General features: G+C 34.7%; 2 protein-coding genes across 3 annotated transcripts; one reads left to right on the top strand and one right to left on the bottom strand.

Moving 5' to 3' along the window:
• Window positions 1-1,537: 1,537 nt before the first annotated feature.
• On the top strand, window positions 1,538-10,699 carry LOC104892701 (protein TPX2). Of its 2 annotated transcripts, XM_010678689.4 has the most exons (18): window positions 1,543-2,130; window positions 3,079-3,240; window positions 5,279-5,362; window positions 5,752-5,917; window positions 6,078-6,168; window positions 6,535-6,585; window positions 7,160-7,257; window positions 7,399-7,474; window positions 7,564-7,626; window positions 7,746-7,826; window positions 7,970-8,050; window positions 8,908-8,966; window positions 9,133-9,202; window positions 9,574-9,639; window positions 9,727-9,789; window positions 9,897-10,001; window positions 10,149-10,242; window positions 10,321-10,699. In XM_010678689.4, the coding sequence occupies exons 1-17, from the start codon at window positions 1,953-1,955 to the stop codon at window positions 10,188-10,190; spliced, it is 1,536 nt and encodes a 511-aa protein (XP_010676991.2). In that variant the 5' UTR covers window positions 1,543-1,952; the 3' UTR covers window positions 10,191-10,242; window positions 10,321-10,699. The 2 variants fall into 2 exon arrangements, with proteins under 2 accessions (XP_048501057.1, XP_010676991.2); XM_048645100.2 differs by lacking the exon at window positions 5,279-5,362 and having other exon boundaries at window positions 1,538-2,130.
• Window positions 10,564-13,603, bottom strand: LOC104892397 (guard cell S-type anion channel SLAC1). The gene is made up of 3 exons (XM_010678321.4): window positions 12,947-13,603; window positions 11,653-12,458; window positions 10,564-11,180 (listed from the first exon to the last, which is right to left on the bottom strand). Exons 1-3 carry the CDS (start codon window positions 13,487-13,489, stop codon window positions 10,841-10,843), a joined length of 1,689 nt encoding a protein of 562 aa, XP_010676623.1. The 5' UTR covers window positions 13,490-13,603; the 3' UTR covers window positions 10,564-10,840.
• Window positions 13,604-16,043: the final 2,440 nt, after the last annotated feature.

Genomic DNA, 16,043 nt, shown 5'->3' with positions numbered 1-16,043 from the left:
TGAACTTGTAACTAAGCAACTTTATTTAGTACAATAATAGTTCCAATAAGAACGTCTAAACATATGACTCAGTAAAAAGATCCCTAAAGACACTAGAAATCTACACAATCTAATCTAATCTAATAAGAATAGGACTTTCTTTAATATTTTTTTTTTGATAAATTACATAGTATATAGAGTTCACAAAGATAAATACATATATAGAGCTTCGAGTAAGCAAAAACTAGAGGTTGATTTTGTAAATTAAGTTCAACTTTTTTAACGTAGTTTAAAGTATTATAATTTATATATCATTCGAAAGTGTTCAAAATATGTTTTTGGAATAGATCCATTTGGATACGAGCATATAAAAAATATTACAAAAGTAGGACTATGAGTTTATTCGTCATGTATCCGAGTGTACAATGTGTATAAAACATTCAAGACTAAATTTTCTCATTTAAAACTCTTTTTTAGTACTTCTTTGCTCAATTAGATGATTTAAATGAGTAATTAGCAAAAAGATAGCTTTGGGTCATGTATCATGTTCACGGTATATTCAGATGTATGATAAAATATTTGGTGAGACTATAGTTTAAGAGAAATAAAATTATAGTAGAATTAGGAGATGTACATTAAAAAAATAAGAATTAGATAAAAAATGAGAGGATCGTCAGTCTGTCACGTATGATCGTCCAGTCACAAGATATATTTCTAATTATAATTGCAAAACAGTAAAAAAAGATGATTATTCACTGGCTATCATAAAATTATAGTCATTATAACAATTGAAATCTTAACCCTTTTATTTTTATATATTAATCTTGTTAATTGAACCTTATAAAAACAGATTAATAGAGAAAAAGTCATTTTCTTCCTTCTCGATATAAGTGATCACATAACGTGTCGGACTGCGACCAACAAAATTCGCCTAATTGTCGGGTCGGACCAAATTTCAGGCCAACATTTTCTTCCTAAATCCAGTTTTTTCAGGCCGAAATCGGGGTCTTAACTCTAGGTGATTATCGCCCAAAAATTGAAACCTACCTAAGTTAATCAATAGTTCAAATCTTTTAAAAATTATCGCTCAAAGTTCACACTTTTTTTCTCAATTTTTCAAAATAAAAAATCCAATTTCAAATGTTGCAATTGTAAGAAGGGAAAAGCTAAATGCAGCCCTAAGGTCTGCATATAAAAAGCTAAAAATGAAAAAAACAAGCATTAACTGATCATTTATTACATAGATTAATGCAAACTTTTGTCATAAATTAACAATTAATTTCCATTTTAAACAATGTATTTATGTCTTATATGCAACCCTTATGGCTGCATATAGCATAACCCTTGTAAGAAAATACTTATTATATGATGTTGACAAGTTATGATTTTTATTTATTCAACCAAGGGAGCCTAAGTAAACTTCCTTTCGAATTTTGGGAATGTGCTTTGGGTTCCTTTTTTCTTGGTTAAAACACCCTCACAAGTCACAACTCCTAAGTCCTACCCTCACATCTTCACATCTTCCTTTGAATAAAAACACTTTCTCGGTCCCACCTACTACCTGACAAACCAGAAAATATATAACCGTTACGTCCCATCTTGTAATTCCCACAACACCCAAAGGACAAAATCGTAATTCCCTTCTCTTCTCCCTTCCAAAACCCTATACAATTGTCACCCAAAACAAAGACAATATCAATTTCAAACTCAAATTCCCGATTTTACCCCTATACACTCTCAATTCTCAAATCATCTCGAAAAAAACCAAAGGGCAAAATCAAGAACTCGATAAAATCCAATAAACATTTTCATTTCGAAAAAATTTGTCTCATATTAATGTTAATTCAAATTTCGGACTCTACTATACCCTTCCTTAATTCTCTCTCCTCTTTTTCTTCTTCTTCTACTACTCTCAGTATCTGTAGTTCTTCTCTTTCTCTCTCCTCTGCAACAACAAAAAAACGCAGAAAAAAATGGATGAAGAAATGGAAATGGAAGAAGAGATAGTTCAAGTTTATGATGTTGTTGAAGTTGATTTTGATTACGAATTTGACGCTGCTCGTTTCTTTGATTTCACTCGGCCTGAGTCAGAGACCGAGTCACGTTTATCCGAGTCGTGGTTTCATGACGCTCCTAATTATCCTCCATCTCGTAAGCCATTGCTAAAACTCTTGTGTTTTTTTTTTGTATGAAATTTTGAAATTGTATGTATAATTTGGAGTTTTCTGTATTTGGAGTATGAAGAAGATGATTTTATTTGTTTGTGTGATGAAATGTAGGTGAAAATGTCAAAGTGTTTGATTTAATTTTATGCTGCCGAATTTGAGGTTTTTTTTTTCTCTTTTTTTATGAAAATTTGAAATTATTTGTTTGTGTGATGAAATGTAGGTGAAAATGTTAAAGTGTTTGATTTAATTATAGTATTTTGAAAGAAAGAAGAAATTAATACTGCCGAATTTGAGGTTTTTTTTTTAATGAAAATTTGAAATTGTATGTATAATTTGGAGTTTTTTGTATTTGGATTATGAAGAAGGTGATTTTATTTGTTTGTGTGATGAAATGTAGGTCGAAATGTTAAGTTGTTTGATTTAATTTTAGTATTTTGAAAGAAAGAAGAAATTAATTCTGTCGAATTTGAGGTTTTTTAGTTCCGTTATTGCTAAATTCTGTGCAGTGGTGGTATTTGTGTTAACGTTGATAGTGATGATTTGAATCTAGGGTTTCTGTTTATAGTAATTGTAGTTTAGCATGAAATTAATGTAGTTTGCAATTTGCGCAAGCTAAAATCTTGGATTTTCGACGATATGCTGTCAATTAGTATTACCGAATGTGAAATGCTAGTATGCTGCCATCCTAGGGTTTTTATGTCTGAATTTGAGTTGGAAATTGTAAGTGAAGATTGGAATTATTTGGCCTGTTTTGGTAAGTTATGAGGTTTGCATTGGTAGTTGTGAGCTTTTAATTGTGGCATTGCAATTCTTATCATCTAAGTTTAATCCCTATTAATGTATACATTACTATGTACATTTGGAAAATTGTATTTGTTGCCTTTTGTATATGTTGGAATTGACATTGTCTACTTTTGAGTAAAAATCGCAGCTTTTGTCGCTCAGCTGTATCCGCTAAATGGATTGAACTCGCCAAATGTGGATGCTTCCCCCAAGTCTAGATATGAAGAGAGATTGTCAATGGATGATGCTGATGATGATGTTGATAATGGTCGACACAAAGAGCATTATGACCGAGCTGAGGCTTACAGAGGTATTAATTGATGTGTTTGATTGGTTATTTGTTATCTTTTCAAGTACACGACTCTCTATATTCATGTTTGTTTTCTTGACGACTGAAACTATATGATGAAGAAACCTTGAACTTGTGTAGATTTTTGTTGGTTATTTCCTAATACGTAAAGAAACGGCAAAAATTTGAATAAGTGCTACTCCATGTGTCCCTAAATAGACTTCCCGTTTCTAATTTTGGCACTTTCATAAGGAAAATCTCCTAATTTTTTCTTCCAATATACTACCTTTGTTTTTAAATTAACCCGTTTCCATTGGACACACACGCCAATGCACTATTTTAAACCTTTACATCTCTAATTATTAATAAGCAAAAATTACAAAAAGTTGATATTATGAAAATATACATTGAGACGAATTTAACAAGATCTCACATGACTGTATTTTTCCTTAAGTACAAATCACAAAAGATAATCAAAGTTACATATGTGAATAGTGTCAAAAGTCAAAACGGGTCATCTAAAAAAACGGAGGAAGTATAAGAAAAAACTTGGCCACGTGGGGTCTTGTTTGATTCATCTCATTCTATACATTAAGAACATCAAACTTCTATCATTTTTACTATTATGTAATTAAAGATATTAATGATACAAAAGTGGCAAACGTGCAAAGGAGAAATGAGAACTCGATTAGGGATGGAGGGAATACATGCCAAGAGCATCACTCGCAGAAACATCGTGTTTGAGTAGGAATTTTTTCTTCCAATATATAAGAAAAAACACAGTCATTGATTCGTCTCATTTTATACATTAAGAAAATCAAACTTCTATCATTTTTACTATTATGTAATTAATGATATTAATGATACAAAATGTGCATTGGCAAACGTGAAAAAGAGAAATGAGAGCTTTATTTAGGGGATGGAGGGAGTACACGCCAAGAGCGCCAGTCGAAGAAATATTGTGTTTGAGTAGGAACTTTTTCTTCCAATATATAAGAAAAAACTTAGTCTTGATTCGTCTCATTATATACATTAAGAAAATCAAACTTCCATCATTTTTACTATTATGTAATTAGAGATATTTATGATACAAAATGTGCATTGCCAAACGTGAAAAGGAGAATGAGAACTCTATTTAGTGATGGAGGGAGTACATGCCAAGAGTGTCAATTGCAAAAACATTGTGTTTGAGTAGGAATTTTTTCTTTCAATATATAAGAAAAAACATAGTATTTGATTCATCTCATTATATACATTAAGAAAATCAAACTTCTATCATTTTTACTATTATGTAATTAAATATGTTAATGATACAAAATGTGCATTGACAAACGTGAAAAAGAGAAATGAGAACTCTATTTAAGGATGGAGAACATGCTAAGACAACTCTATTATCATTGTTTATCTTTTGTAATCGAGATGGAGCTAATTAATTTCTGTTTCAACACTACTTTCTCTGTTAGCCGATTGTTTTTCATGATGAAGAAGCGAGCCCATAATTTTGTTGGTGATAATATTGTACGCTCCGTCTCTTTTTAATTGCTACCTTCTATTTTTCACAGTTTTCGAGACACAATTTTAAATCTTAATATCTTGAGTTACCTATAAGAGAAAATTATAGAAATTATATATTTGGAAAGTACACAATGAGAGGAATTAAACATGATTCTGCATGACTATGTTTTTATTTACGTAATAGGCACCACAAGTAGAATGTAGCAATTAAAAAGAGACAGAGGGACTATAATTTGGTTCGTTGCAACATTTCCTTGAAGGTCAAAAGCAAGCTTATTATTCTTTGTGACATTGAGAACTTCTTGGATTTCGGGAAACCAAGTTCAATGGAATACGTAGGCCTTAAATGATCTTGTCTGACATATAGAATAGGGAACCCTTTGTTTATATCATGGATTTGCTCAATTAAGTTATATGCCTGAAAGCATGTCAGCTATTGTTGTTCAAGAAAATTTAGAACAGTGTTAAATAGGTTATCCTAATAGCCTTTATGAGTTATAATGTCAGTCTGTCTTTACAGTTTACTTTCGTTTTCTTGCTGCAGAAGGAAGCAACCAAGTTTTGCTGCAAAAGCTATATGATGTCAGTTTTCAAAATTCTCAAAATCAGGCTAGAAGTTTACACGAAGGTCTTACCCTTATTGTTAAATGCTTTTTTAGATTTGAAGTGTGTAGTGCAACATATGATGATTTTTAATGTCAAAGGAGGCTGAATCTTTTTGAAAACCCTTGTTTGCAAAAGTGAAATATTGAATTTTTTAACAATATATATGTGCTAAAGAATTTCCTAAATCAAAAATAAGAAGCATCAGGAATCTGGGAAAAAATTAAATCAGTGCATGGAGATTTTGCCGTGTAAATGCATCAGTCACTCTCGTGTGAAAAATTCATCTAAACTTAGCATCTAGATGGAAAACCCATTTTTCAAACAATCTTAACTCTAGCTTAAACTATTTGTTTTGTTATGTTTTGCCTATTGTGGAATACTATAAATTTTGCTGCTACTTGTTTATACCAGGTCCCTCTCGAGGTTTGACCTTCTTCAACCACTTGGCGCATGATAATAAGAAAACTAAAGCCCAAACGCTTGCCAAACCATATATGCGAAAAAGCTCAACTTTAATGAAGCCTACCGCAAGTCAGTTGGCAAAGCAAAATCAACAACGTCAAGTTAATGGTTCCAGGTGATTTTTTGAAAGATGACATGCAATTTGGCCTTTTCATGCATAACCCTTGTCCTTTTATTGTGGGAATGGATAGGGGATGGGTTTGAGGGCTCAGTATGTTACACTTTCATTTGACGAATTGATTCTGCTTTTTAACTGTGATATTTATGTTTGCCAGATTGCAGAAAAATGAGGGTAATTCAGGTGTTTGTGGGATTGAAAATCAAGCTTCAAAAAGACAAAAGCTTGATGGAGGTCTTTTACATAGGGTGTGTACTCTTCTTTTTGTTTGCCTTTATTATAGGTCAATCATTCTTGTTGATCATGGTGTATCATCTACTTTATTAATTTACTGAACTTGTCCGCGGATGATCTTCTGGTTTATTGAATTTGCACTTCAAGCTGATGAACAAAGATTAAATCGTACCATGTGATTTTTAAATACCCTCATTCTCTTTGGTATGTTCGTCCAGTCATTGATCAATGCACTTAGCTGATTCCTATGTTTGCACTGATGACTAATTATTATATTATCATATCTTTCAGAAGGCACATTTTGATTATTATGCTCTGTGATTGTTATTTTGCTAAGATGTATGCAAGTTTTGTTGAGCATTTGGTTTCTTGTGTAACAGATTGTCGATATGAAGCAGCCAGTCAATCTAACCCACAAGTTGCCCAGAAAGGTATCGATAGTTTTTGATGGGTATCTCTGCCAGTTTTCTCCTGTCCCTAGATGATTTTTGTTTGATAATTGATTCCCCTAACAGCAGTATCCTGTCTATCTTGTGTCTGAAAGATTGAAGACAATAATAGTTACTTTTGAGTCTTTACATGATATAGGACGGGGAAAGCACAAATCCCTAGTTTCGGTTAATAGCTAAGTCCCCAACAACGGTATCCTCACTTTTTAGTGTTCGAAAGATTGGGGACTATAATTAATAAAGGCATTCTTTCCCTACTATTTTCTTAGAATATTAGAAAGGACGAGTTCCAACATATAGTTTCTTTGTGCATTTTGGTTCCTGACGCCACATCAGCATATCAGCAAGTCCTGTACTCCTATTATAGTAATGTCTGTCTGCATGAAGCTAATCTAGGGAATTTTGATGTTTTTGCATCTTATTGATACTTGTAACTTGTAACATAGTAGTGTAGTGTTAGGGCTGTAGAATCTTGTGTATGGTCAGACTATTGCATCCATGATGCTGGAAGTGACATCACAAATTAATTGCCTTCTTACATTGATTATCATTTCAGGATGCTGCTTTGCAAGGCATGAACCCACAAACTAAGCTAAGAATCACGATCCCAAGGGAGCCTGATCTTGCTACTGCACATAGGGCAGAAAGGACAAGGTTAAACTTTTATCTAGCTTACATCCATTTACTTAAAAGAACTTGCTTCTCCAGTTTTCCTTCTTCAATTATTAAGTACAGGTTAGAAGTTCATAAATTGAATAAATTTTGGCATATGGCTTACCTACCATTCTTTAACAGATCAACAAGCACCAAAAATATGGATAATTCTACTGCAAACACATGCAGATTTAAAGCACAGCGGCTAAACAGAAAGGTTTATCTTAGTTAGTGCATTTATAAAGGAATTCCAACTATGTGTCTCGGAATTTTATTTAGAATAATTTTTCTTGCTGTAATGTGCAGACTCTTGAGGCTCCTGTGCTTCCATTTTCTAGGAGAACTACACAACATCTGCCAGATCTTAAAGTGAGGCATCAATGTCTTAGCCACTTATCCATCCCCTTGCCCACCTTCTAATGATTGTCTGTAATTTTGGATGCTGTCTTAATCTATAATGACTAATTGTTGTTTGTATTGCTCAATAGGCCCCTCATCTCAAAACAACTGGACGAGAAAAGCAGCATAACTCCGCTGCTGCATCAACGTCAGTTTGTCAAGCTGATAAGGTTAAGTTTTGCGCTCAATAAATACTTTCTTTGTCTGTGCTATAAAATTCTTATCCATCCCCTTGCCCATCCTAATGTTTGTATAATGTTTTTAATGCTGTCTTTATCTATAATGGCTAAGTCTTGTTTGTATTGCTCAATAGGCCTCTCATCTCAAAACAACTGGACGGGAAAAGCAGCATAACTCTACTGCTGCATCAACGTCAGTTTGTCAAGCTAATAAGGTTAATTTTTGTTCTCAACAAATACTTGTCTTTAGCTGTGCTATAAAATTTCTTATAAACATCCACCTCAACACCTACTCATAATGCTTTTGATTTTCTTTTTATGGTATCATAAATGCATTACTATGAAGTCTAGATTAAGCTAAAAATCTTCACTAAAACTCTCTAACATCATTGAATAAAAAGTTATCTTATTAAAATGTACGGCTCCAATTAATAAAGAGAGGTTAATGACACATAAACCGTGATAAAACCCAGAAAAGTAGTCAAAAAGACTAGGAGCACCGGCTCCTTGTAAACTAGGAGTGCCCCTCCTTGTAAGATTCTGGGTGAAATTGCTACCTGAGCGCCCGCTCCTTGTAAGATTCTGGGTGAAATTGCTGAGTGAGCGCCCGCTCCATGGTAGCCTCTAGGTCGCTCATAGTTTATGGAACAAGTAGATTATTGTGCAGTGGCTTGTCCGCTCCATTTGGTCTTCATGATCACGCGCCAGGAGCGCTCACTCCTCGGTTGTTCATAAGTCGCTCATACTTTCTAGTTGTGTACTTGTTGTGTGTTCTGCCCTGGACTCAGGATTCTAGGAGCTCTCGCTAATATGAGAGATTAGTGATCAAAGGCAAGGGGAAAGACATGAAATTTCCTAATTGCTAGCATGTGTCCTAATATGAGATGAAAATAAGAATATGCAAGAAAAAATGCACCCACAAATGTAAGATTGTCATGGAAAAAAAATACTCAAATATTCTAAATTCTCACTCATCAATAGGAAAGACCTGGTGCTGTTATTGGAGCTAAACTTTGTTTGTTCCTGTGCTTGATATTCTAATTTCAGTGTCTAAAATTCTCTGTGAATGCAGGGTTTGAACAAAGTAATTGCGGATAGAACTTTGGAAACTGGAAACAGAGATGGAAAAGGGTGAGAAGTTTTATGTTGATCACCCATTAAATGATCCTGCTGCTGATTATAAACTATAAAGGCTGCACATTACGAGCTAATTTTCTATGAATGACTAAATTATTTTAGGTATGAGTATGCAATCAGGGTCAGCAAGCTTACGCTGGGTTAATTTTGATTTCTGCAGGAGCGGTTCTTTGGATGCTTCAAACTTGGCTGTAGTACATACTTTTAAAGCGCGGCCTCTTGATAGGAAGGTAATGTAATTGTGCTACACTGCTACTCGTCTTTAAAGACTTGACTTTTGGAATGGTTGCTCTTAGACTCTAGAGAGATGGGTATGAACACTCATACTTCATTTTGGATGAAATTTGTTCGCTAAGATAGCGGAATCCGACCTTTGTACATGCACTCGTGTCTAACGTTAGTACTTGAGTCCAAGTTACATAGGTTCTGAGCATGAAAGCAACTAGCCTTAAAATCATCCAAACATCACAGATAAAAAGTGATCACGGGCCAGCTTTTAAATAATCGAACTCATCCTATTTTCAAATGAAATTGTGAACTTAAATATGAGAATGATTTATTCTGCAAACGATAAATGCTGATTTACTTTGTCTGAATGCAGATATTGACTAGTAGAGGAGACATAGGTGTTTTTAGAAATAATAAGCGGGATGTTACAGTACCAAAGGTAATATGTCACGATCATGATCTTCATTTGTTGCATATACATATTATTTTGAAGCAACACCCCCTAAAATTCCTTTTTCATTACTAGGAGTTTGAGTTTCAAACGGCAAAGAGGACTCAGCAAAATCTTCCAACAGAGCTTTTCAGCAAGGTATTCTAGATTCTGGCAGTGGCCTCTTGGTGCATTACTTATTTGCATTAGCAGTTTATAGTGCCTTCTTTAGAATAATATGCTTGACGTACTTGTACAATTTGCAGCTCTCGCTTGCTGGCGAACCCCAGCCTAAAAATTGTGAACAGGTTTGTTCTTTTAAGGGATCAAAAGAAAATAGATGGAAATCGTGTCAGCAGTTTCATCAAAATGTAAGGAAGATTCAGTAGCTTTTTGGTCTGTCGCTTTTGTTATGCATGTGTCTTTTTACTAGTTAAAAGTAAAACTGCTTACATATTGATCTCCTTAGACCCTGTCGTGAATGTGATCAGTTAACTCGGTTTTGCATGCAACACCAGGTAAAAGAAAGTGTGGCGCTCATAGTGGAAAGGGGAGTTTGACTGTTGCTAATGGAAGGATTGGTGAAATCAGTTCTTCTAATGGCATGAGCAGGTGAATTCCCATCCTGAATTTGGTAGCGCTATGCTGTGAATTATATCTGATTATCGAAATATTCATTTTTCACTGCAGGCTTTTTGGGAGCTGTCGACAACAATAGCACATATTTCCCATCTTAGACTAGGTGTACCAAGACCCTAGATGTACAAATGCCTGTAGATGAAGATTAATATACCAGTGCTGAAGATTCGGTCTCACAACATATGCAGGAAAGGTTTAGCTTTTTGAGCTCCTACAGAATAAATTGAGCCAAGTTTTGTACAGAAATTGCCTACCTCCTTTAAAATTATTACTTGTGCCCCATTTTTGGCCTGCATTCTTAGATTAATCCAGTACAATCTTTATCAGGAAATGTCGATGTGATACAAGGATGTATACTTTCAACAATAGGAACAAAAATCATTTAAGGAAATTATCTCTTCAAGAAATATTTCCAGACAATTTCCTATTATGATGTGTCTGTCATCTGCCATGTGTTTTAGTTCAATTTTTGCTCATTCATAAAGGTTATACAGTTCCACATCTAAAGACTTTAACTACATATTGACCTCATGCTTAACGTCTAAGGATCCGTCGACATCGCGACCTTTGCTCATGAGTTGTTCTTGGTCATAGCTGAAACGAGGGAGAGAGGACCCTGCTTTGTCCATCGTCGTATGTCATATGACTTTCTAGAAGGCTTCTTGATGTTTTCCTTGCCTTGCTTTCTCTTTTTTATGGCAATGGCAAGATCATTTGGGAACAAAGTTTTCCAGACAAAGCCATGTAGAAGGGTTGAGACGAGTAGTATGGCTACCATTGTAGACGACATAAATGAGAGTGATAAAGCTAGACCTTTGCTTCCTACCGAGGGTGTCTGCTCCGCATATTTAATTGAAGCGATTGATGCAGTTGTCATTGGGAAAGTATATGACCACCATGATACTGAAAACCTGAATGAGGGAACCAAATAGTTGTTTTTGTAATCTTACATACATCAATGAACTTTAAAGCAGCAAATGTCTATGTGAAAGAAATTATGTGGGAATACTGAACAAGTTCAATTCCGAGTTTTGTTTTGCATTATAAACAACGTAAAAGAAGAGTAATCAAGTAATTTCAGTTGTGCAAGATCCGTCTCTTTTTCTCTTTTTTGCGATGACAAATTATTTGTTGTTTAGCTATACATCATTTTATAAAAGTGTGTGGTAGTTAGAGCCGAGGTGCTATGTAAATCATGGCACGACCTGCATGCTGATCAAGCCGGGTATGTGTTGCTTTAGTGTTGTCCTTGTAGCATTTATATGTTGCTCAAAAGACAACTGACATGGTTTAACATGAGATGATGAGAGTAGGTGCACGAAGACTACCACACATAGACAATTTGTACTGCATACAAATCTAGCAAAACTCTAAAAAGTTTACCTGAAGCCTGTGAAGAAATTGGGTCGAACAACAAGTGAGATATAGAGAAACAAGGCAATGAAGTAGCAAGTCCTTGATAAACCATCAAATTCACCATAGATAGCATCCCAAGCAATGCTAGCTGCGGCCGGGGTTGCAATAAACATGCAGTAAACAGGGTGTAGCTCCTTAGGTAATGCTTCACTTGTAGGCAACCTCTGATAAAGAGTAACAAACAGCACAAGATAATGTGCAAAACCCACTGCCCACAAAAACTTTGCAGGCTCTTTCCACCCCACCTTGGCTCCTAAAATAGCACCAACAAAGTTACCGACAATTGAAAGATGAGAAGATGGGTTAGCCACCATGCTTAATCGCCTTTTTCCTCCGGAAAGCCATTGGCCATAGATCTTAAGCTCTAGTGCGAATAATGGTATTGCAAAAACACAAAAGATAGCCGGGTGAAGGGTGTTTGGTGCTATGCTTGGGGGTACTCCTATGGCCATAAACATGCCTACAACCCATGGAGCAAAGAAGAAGTTGATTCTAACAGGATGGAAATATTCTCTTTTGATTGCTTCAAAATAGTAAATGCATTTGAGGATATAAGTGAAACAAACCAACAAGAGAATCAAGAGGGATAAGATCCAGAGTACAAGGTTAATGTAAGGCGTAACATGAACGAACTTAATAGCTGGGCTGGTTGATAATGACTTCCATAAGATGGATTGGCTGCTCAGACCAAGGCATATACCAAAACAACCTATTGGGAATCGGAGGAGAAACGGCCATGTCTCATCTTTCGGCAACAGAATGTCTTCGTACTCCTGCAAAGAAGACAATAATGTTTAGATCATGCACAGGCAGGTAGATTGGATAACTTGTAAAATATGCAAGCTTATCTTAAACTCAATACTAGCATTTAGTGTGTCCTAATTGTGTTTTATCAATGTCCATAGAAATGAAAAAAGGACATGTATTAGGATATTAGAGTCGAGACTACAATGACTATGTAGCGAGTAATATGAGTGTCTTTTCTTTTTACTCTCTACCTCTTTCTTCTCCAAAAATTACCTAAGAGTCCGTGAATTGAGAAGTGTAGCGAGTAATATGAAACAAATGAAGTACAAGTTTTGTTAGAAAATTTATTTTCAATATACAACCTTTATGATTTAATAATATAAACAACATTTATAGTTAAATATACAAAAAAAGAAGTATTATGAACAATGTTTTTCATAACAGTTGTGAACTATGTAGTTCTCTACTTATCTTCATCTTGATCATATGAAAGAAAAAACAAGAAAAACAATACCTTGACTTGGTCAAGTTCAGGACCTCTAAGAGCTGCAAAGTATCTTCCAGCAGGAACACTTTTATTAACAGGATCTTCTCCCTCTTGAGTCCCATTATTATTATTGTTATTATTATTAATCCTCTGATTATAATCAACTTCATTGTTTTCTTTTTTCAAAGGCAACATAGAATTTTGTTTATTAAGAGTTGATTTTGTCCTAAACATATTAAAATCTCCCTTCTTTGTTTCACTAACAGCAACTCCACTATTACTTTTTGAACCAATTCCACCAAGACTTCTTCCACTCCTACTAAGTGCAATTCTCTCATTTTGTTTCCCTTTCAAAACAGAAAATCCTGTTTCAAGAGATACTTGTCTACTAAAACTTCTTTTTTCTGGCCTTCTTGCTTGTTCTTGAAACCTCACAGGCTTCGGCCTCCCTCGTTTTTCGGCCCGCTGTACCGTTGTCTTGGATGTTGCTTGATCTTCTGCTGATAATACTTCTTGTATATCAACAAAATGAGCATTGGATGAACTAGAAGATGGTGGAAGATTGTCCATTTTAAGCTCTTAAAATTTTGTTGGTTTTGCTCAAAACCTTAGTGTTACTATAGTTGTTATGTCCTTATTATATGTAGTCTTGTATTTAAGATATAGATTGCTTGTATGATAATGTGAATCCATGCAAAAGTTTGCTTTCTTAAGTTGCTTTTTCCAATCAAAATATTGGTATACAACTATACAAGTATGATGATTATCACGGGGAAAGAAGTTAAAGAGTAGTTCTTTTTGTGTTAAATTTGTGGTGTGGAATTGGAAGTAGCTAGTTTACTACAAATTGGTGTAGCATGAAACAAGAGCCAGTAATTTTGGTTTAATGTAGATGGAAGAAAACTGAAGGTTGTGGATTATCACCTCGTGAAGTCAGGCGTGTAAAAGAGTTATGGTGCCAACTTTGTAAGGTAAAAAGGTGGTGAAATGGTTCAAAGAGATTGATAAGGAGAGATTTCACGGGTTATGACAGGTTTAGTCAGACTATCCAAGTTGACAAGTATTTTTAATTAGTTGACCTCAATGGCTCCTTTTGTCCCATTAAAATTAGGGTGCTGACAAATGAAGGATGCTCAATGACTAGTCACTAGAGTCCTAAATATCACAATTCATGAGATATGAGGCTAAAATAGTTGGTTAACTTCTGACTTTTAGATAGGAGGTGAATAGTCAAATCTCATCAAACTCATTTTAAATGGGCCTTCTTTTTCTTATCAAAATAAAATGAAAATTCTCAATGGTAACCCTCTTATCTAATTGGTTTCTCTATGATATCCTTCTATTGAAGACTTATTAAGTACTCCCTCCGTCCCATAATATAGTGCTTGTTTCTATTTTACACGGTCTCCAAGACGTAATTTTGACCTTTAATATCTTCAATTCCGTATTAATAAAAAATATAAAAATTTGATATTATGAAACTACACATTGAGACGAATCTAACAAGATCCCACATGAATATGTTTTTTTATATATACAAATGAGAATATTCGGTCAAAGATTTTAAAGTTTGACCCACCAAAAATGAAGTAGGCACTATATTATGGGACAGAGGGAGTACAATACATCTAATGTTAATTAAACTTTTTTAAGAGTTAGAAAACTAAATGTTTAAGGTTAGTTTGATATTAGTTCACATTAGACATAGCCACGGGTCGTGCTGGGCCGGTTCAGGTCGGTGTGAACATCAACTGGACCGTTCTAACTGATCGGTTTGGTTCAGTTCAGGGTTGAATTTTCTCAAACCTGAATCGACTCTGTCCCTGTTCATTCCCAATCAAGGTTCGGATCGATTCAGGTTTGGCCCAACTTTTCAATGTTTTCTTGTTTGCGTAAATAAAAATGCGCTTTGATTTCTAAATTGTAATTGTATATGCACTAGCATTTACAATAAATAATTGTCGATTCCGTCCATATACACTAGTGTTTTTTATAACTGGGTCGAGGAAGAAGTATTTTATGCATTTTCTTTAATGGTTTGAAGAGCCAGCTTCGGGTTGAGTATGGTTTACAATCCGGTTCATGATTGAATGTCGGTTACATCCGGTCCGAGGCTAGGATCGAGCCGATTTCCTCACTCATCAATTTGGCCTATAAAAAAATTAGGGAAATAAAAATCATAATAAAAAAACTAAAACAAACAACAAATGAATGAACACGAAGAATCAGTCTTTTGGGAAGAAAAATCTACAATTTAGTTTTGTAACTCGAAGAACACAACTTTAATGCTATATAAAGAATGAACATAAAGGTCGTAACATATGATCTAACATATAAACTAACCTTATATAGTACTCAGTATTCCAACCATTGTTAACGTTTAATTAATATTAAGGCATTGTAGTTAATAAGTCACTAGTACAAGGGTGTCAAATGAAGCCAATATAATTTTATCATTGAGAAAAGTCAAAAGTAAAAGGATATCACTTAGAATTTCCAAAAAGAAAAATTTTAATACCAACAATTTATTTCTTAACTAAGGATGTCTTGGCCTAGTGGTTAAGATTGAGGTGCTGTGAACGATAGGTCACGGGTTTGAATCCCTCCTCTCCTTCTTTGTACTGCCTTCGTGGCTTATATAGATAAAAAAAAAACCAACAATTTATTTCCTAATACTAATAATCTTTTTAAAAGATAGTACCATTGGTCATCAGATCATTTTTAGTATTGCCTAGAGGTAATCATAGGCCGGGCCGCGGCCAAAAATTTTTACCCATTGGTCGGGCCGGGCCTAAATTCGGGCCGAATTTTTGTGTCCAAAGCCCGCTATTTCGGACCTAAATTAGTGGGTTTTTGCGGGCCAAAACGGGTCGGGCCAAAAAAAGACTAAAAAGTCATTCTTGGCTTGCCCAAAGCCAAAAAAAATACGGACGGGCCGAAAATTTCTGCCCAAAACCCGGCCCAAAAACGAGCCGGGCCGGGCCAAAATGATCACCTCTAGAATATTGCCCATAAGAATTATTGGAATATTTATACCCACTTAACAATGTTTAATATCAATCAAATATTTCCTAATACGAACGTAAGTATTGTTTTATTGCATGTTATGTACTTATGTTAGTGA

This window comes from Beta vulgaris, chromosome 5 (genome assembly GCF_026745355.1).
Source record: "Beta vulgaris subsp. vulgaris cultivar EL10 chromosome 5, EL10.2, whole genome shotgun sequence".
Taxonomy (NCBI): Eukaryota; Viridiplantae; Streptophyta; class Magnoliopsida; order Caryophyllales; family Amaranthaceae; genus Beta; species Beta vulgaris.
Note: the sequence above shows the minus strand (reverse complement) of the source record. Positions and strands in the feature narration are given on the sequence as shown.

Excerpts from the sequence above, each read along its gene's own strand:
- LOC104892701 (XM_010678689.4), top strand. The coding sequence starts at position 1,953 with ATGGATGAAGAAATGGAAATGGAAGAAGAGATAGTTCAAGTTTATGAT. Across the intron at positions 3,241-5,278 it reads CCGAGCTGAGGCTTACAGAG|AAGGAAGCAACCAAGTTTTG; the intron begins GTATTAATTGAT and ends TTCTTGCTGCAG. Across the intron at positions 5,918-6,077 it reads CGTCAAGTTAATGGTTCCAG|ATTGCAGAAAAATGAGGGTA; the intron begins GTGATTTTTTGA and ends TATGTTTGCCAG.
- LOC104892397 (XM_010678321.4), bottom strand. The coding sequence starts at position 13,489 with ATGGACAATCTTCCACCATCTTCTAGTTCATCCAATGCTCATTTTGTT. Across the intron at positions 12,459-12,946 it reads CTGAACTTGACCAAGTCAAG|GAGTACGAAGACATTCTGTT; the intron begins GTATTGTTTTTC and ends TCTTCTTTGCAG. Across the intron at positions 11,181-11,652 it reads AATTTCTTCACAGGCTTCAG|GTTTTCAGTATCATGGTGGT; the intron begins GTAAACTTTTTA and ends TCCCTCATTCAG.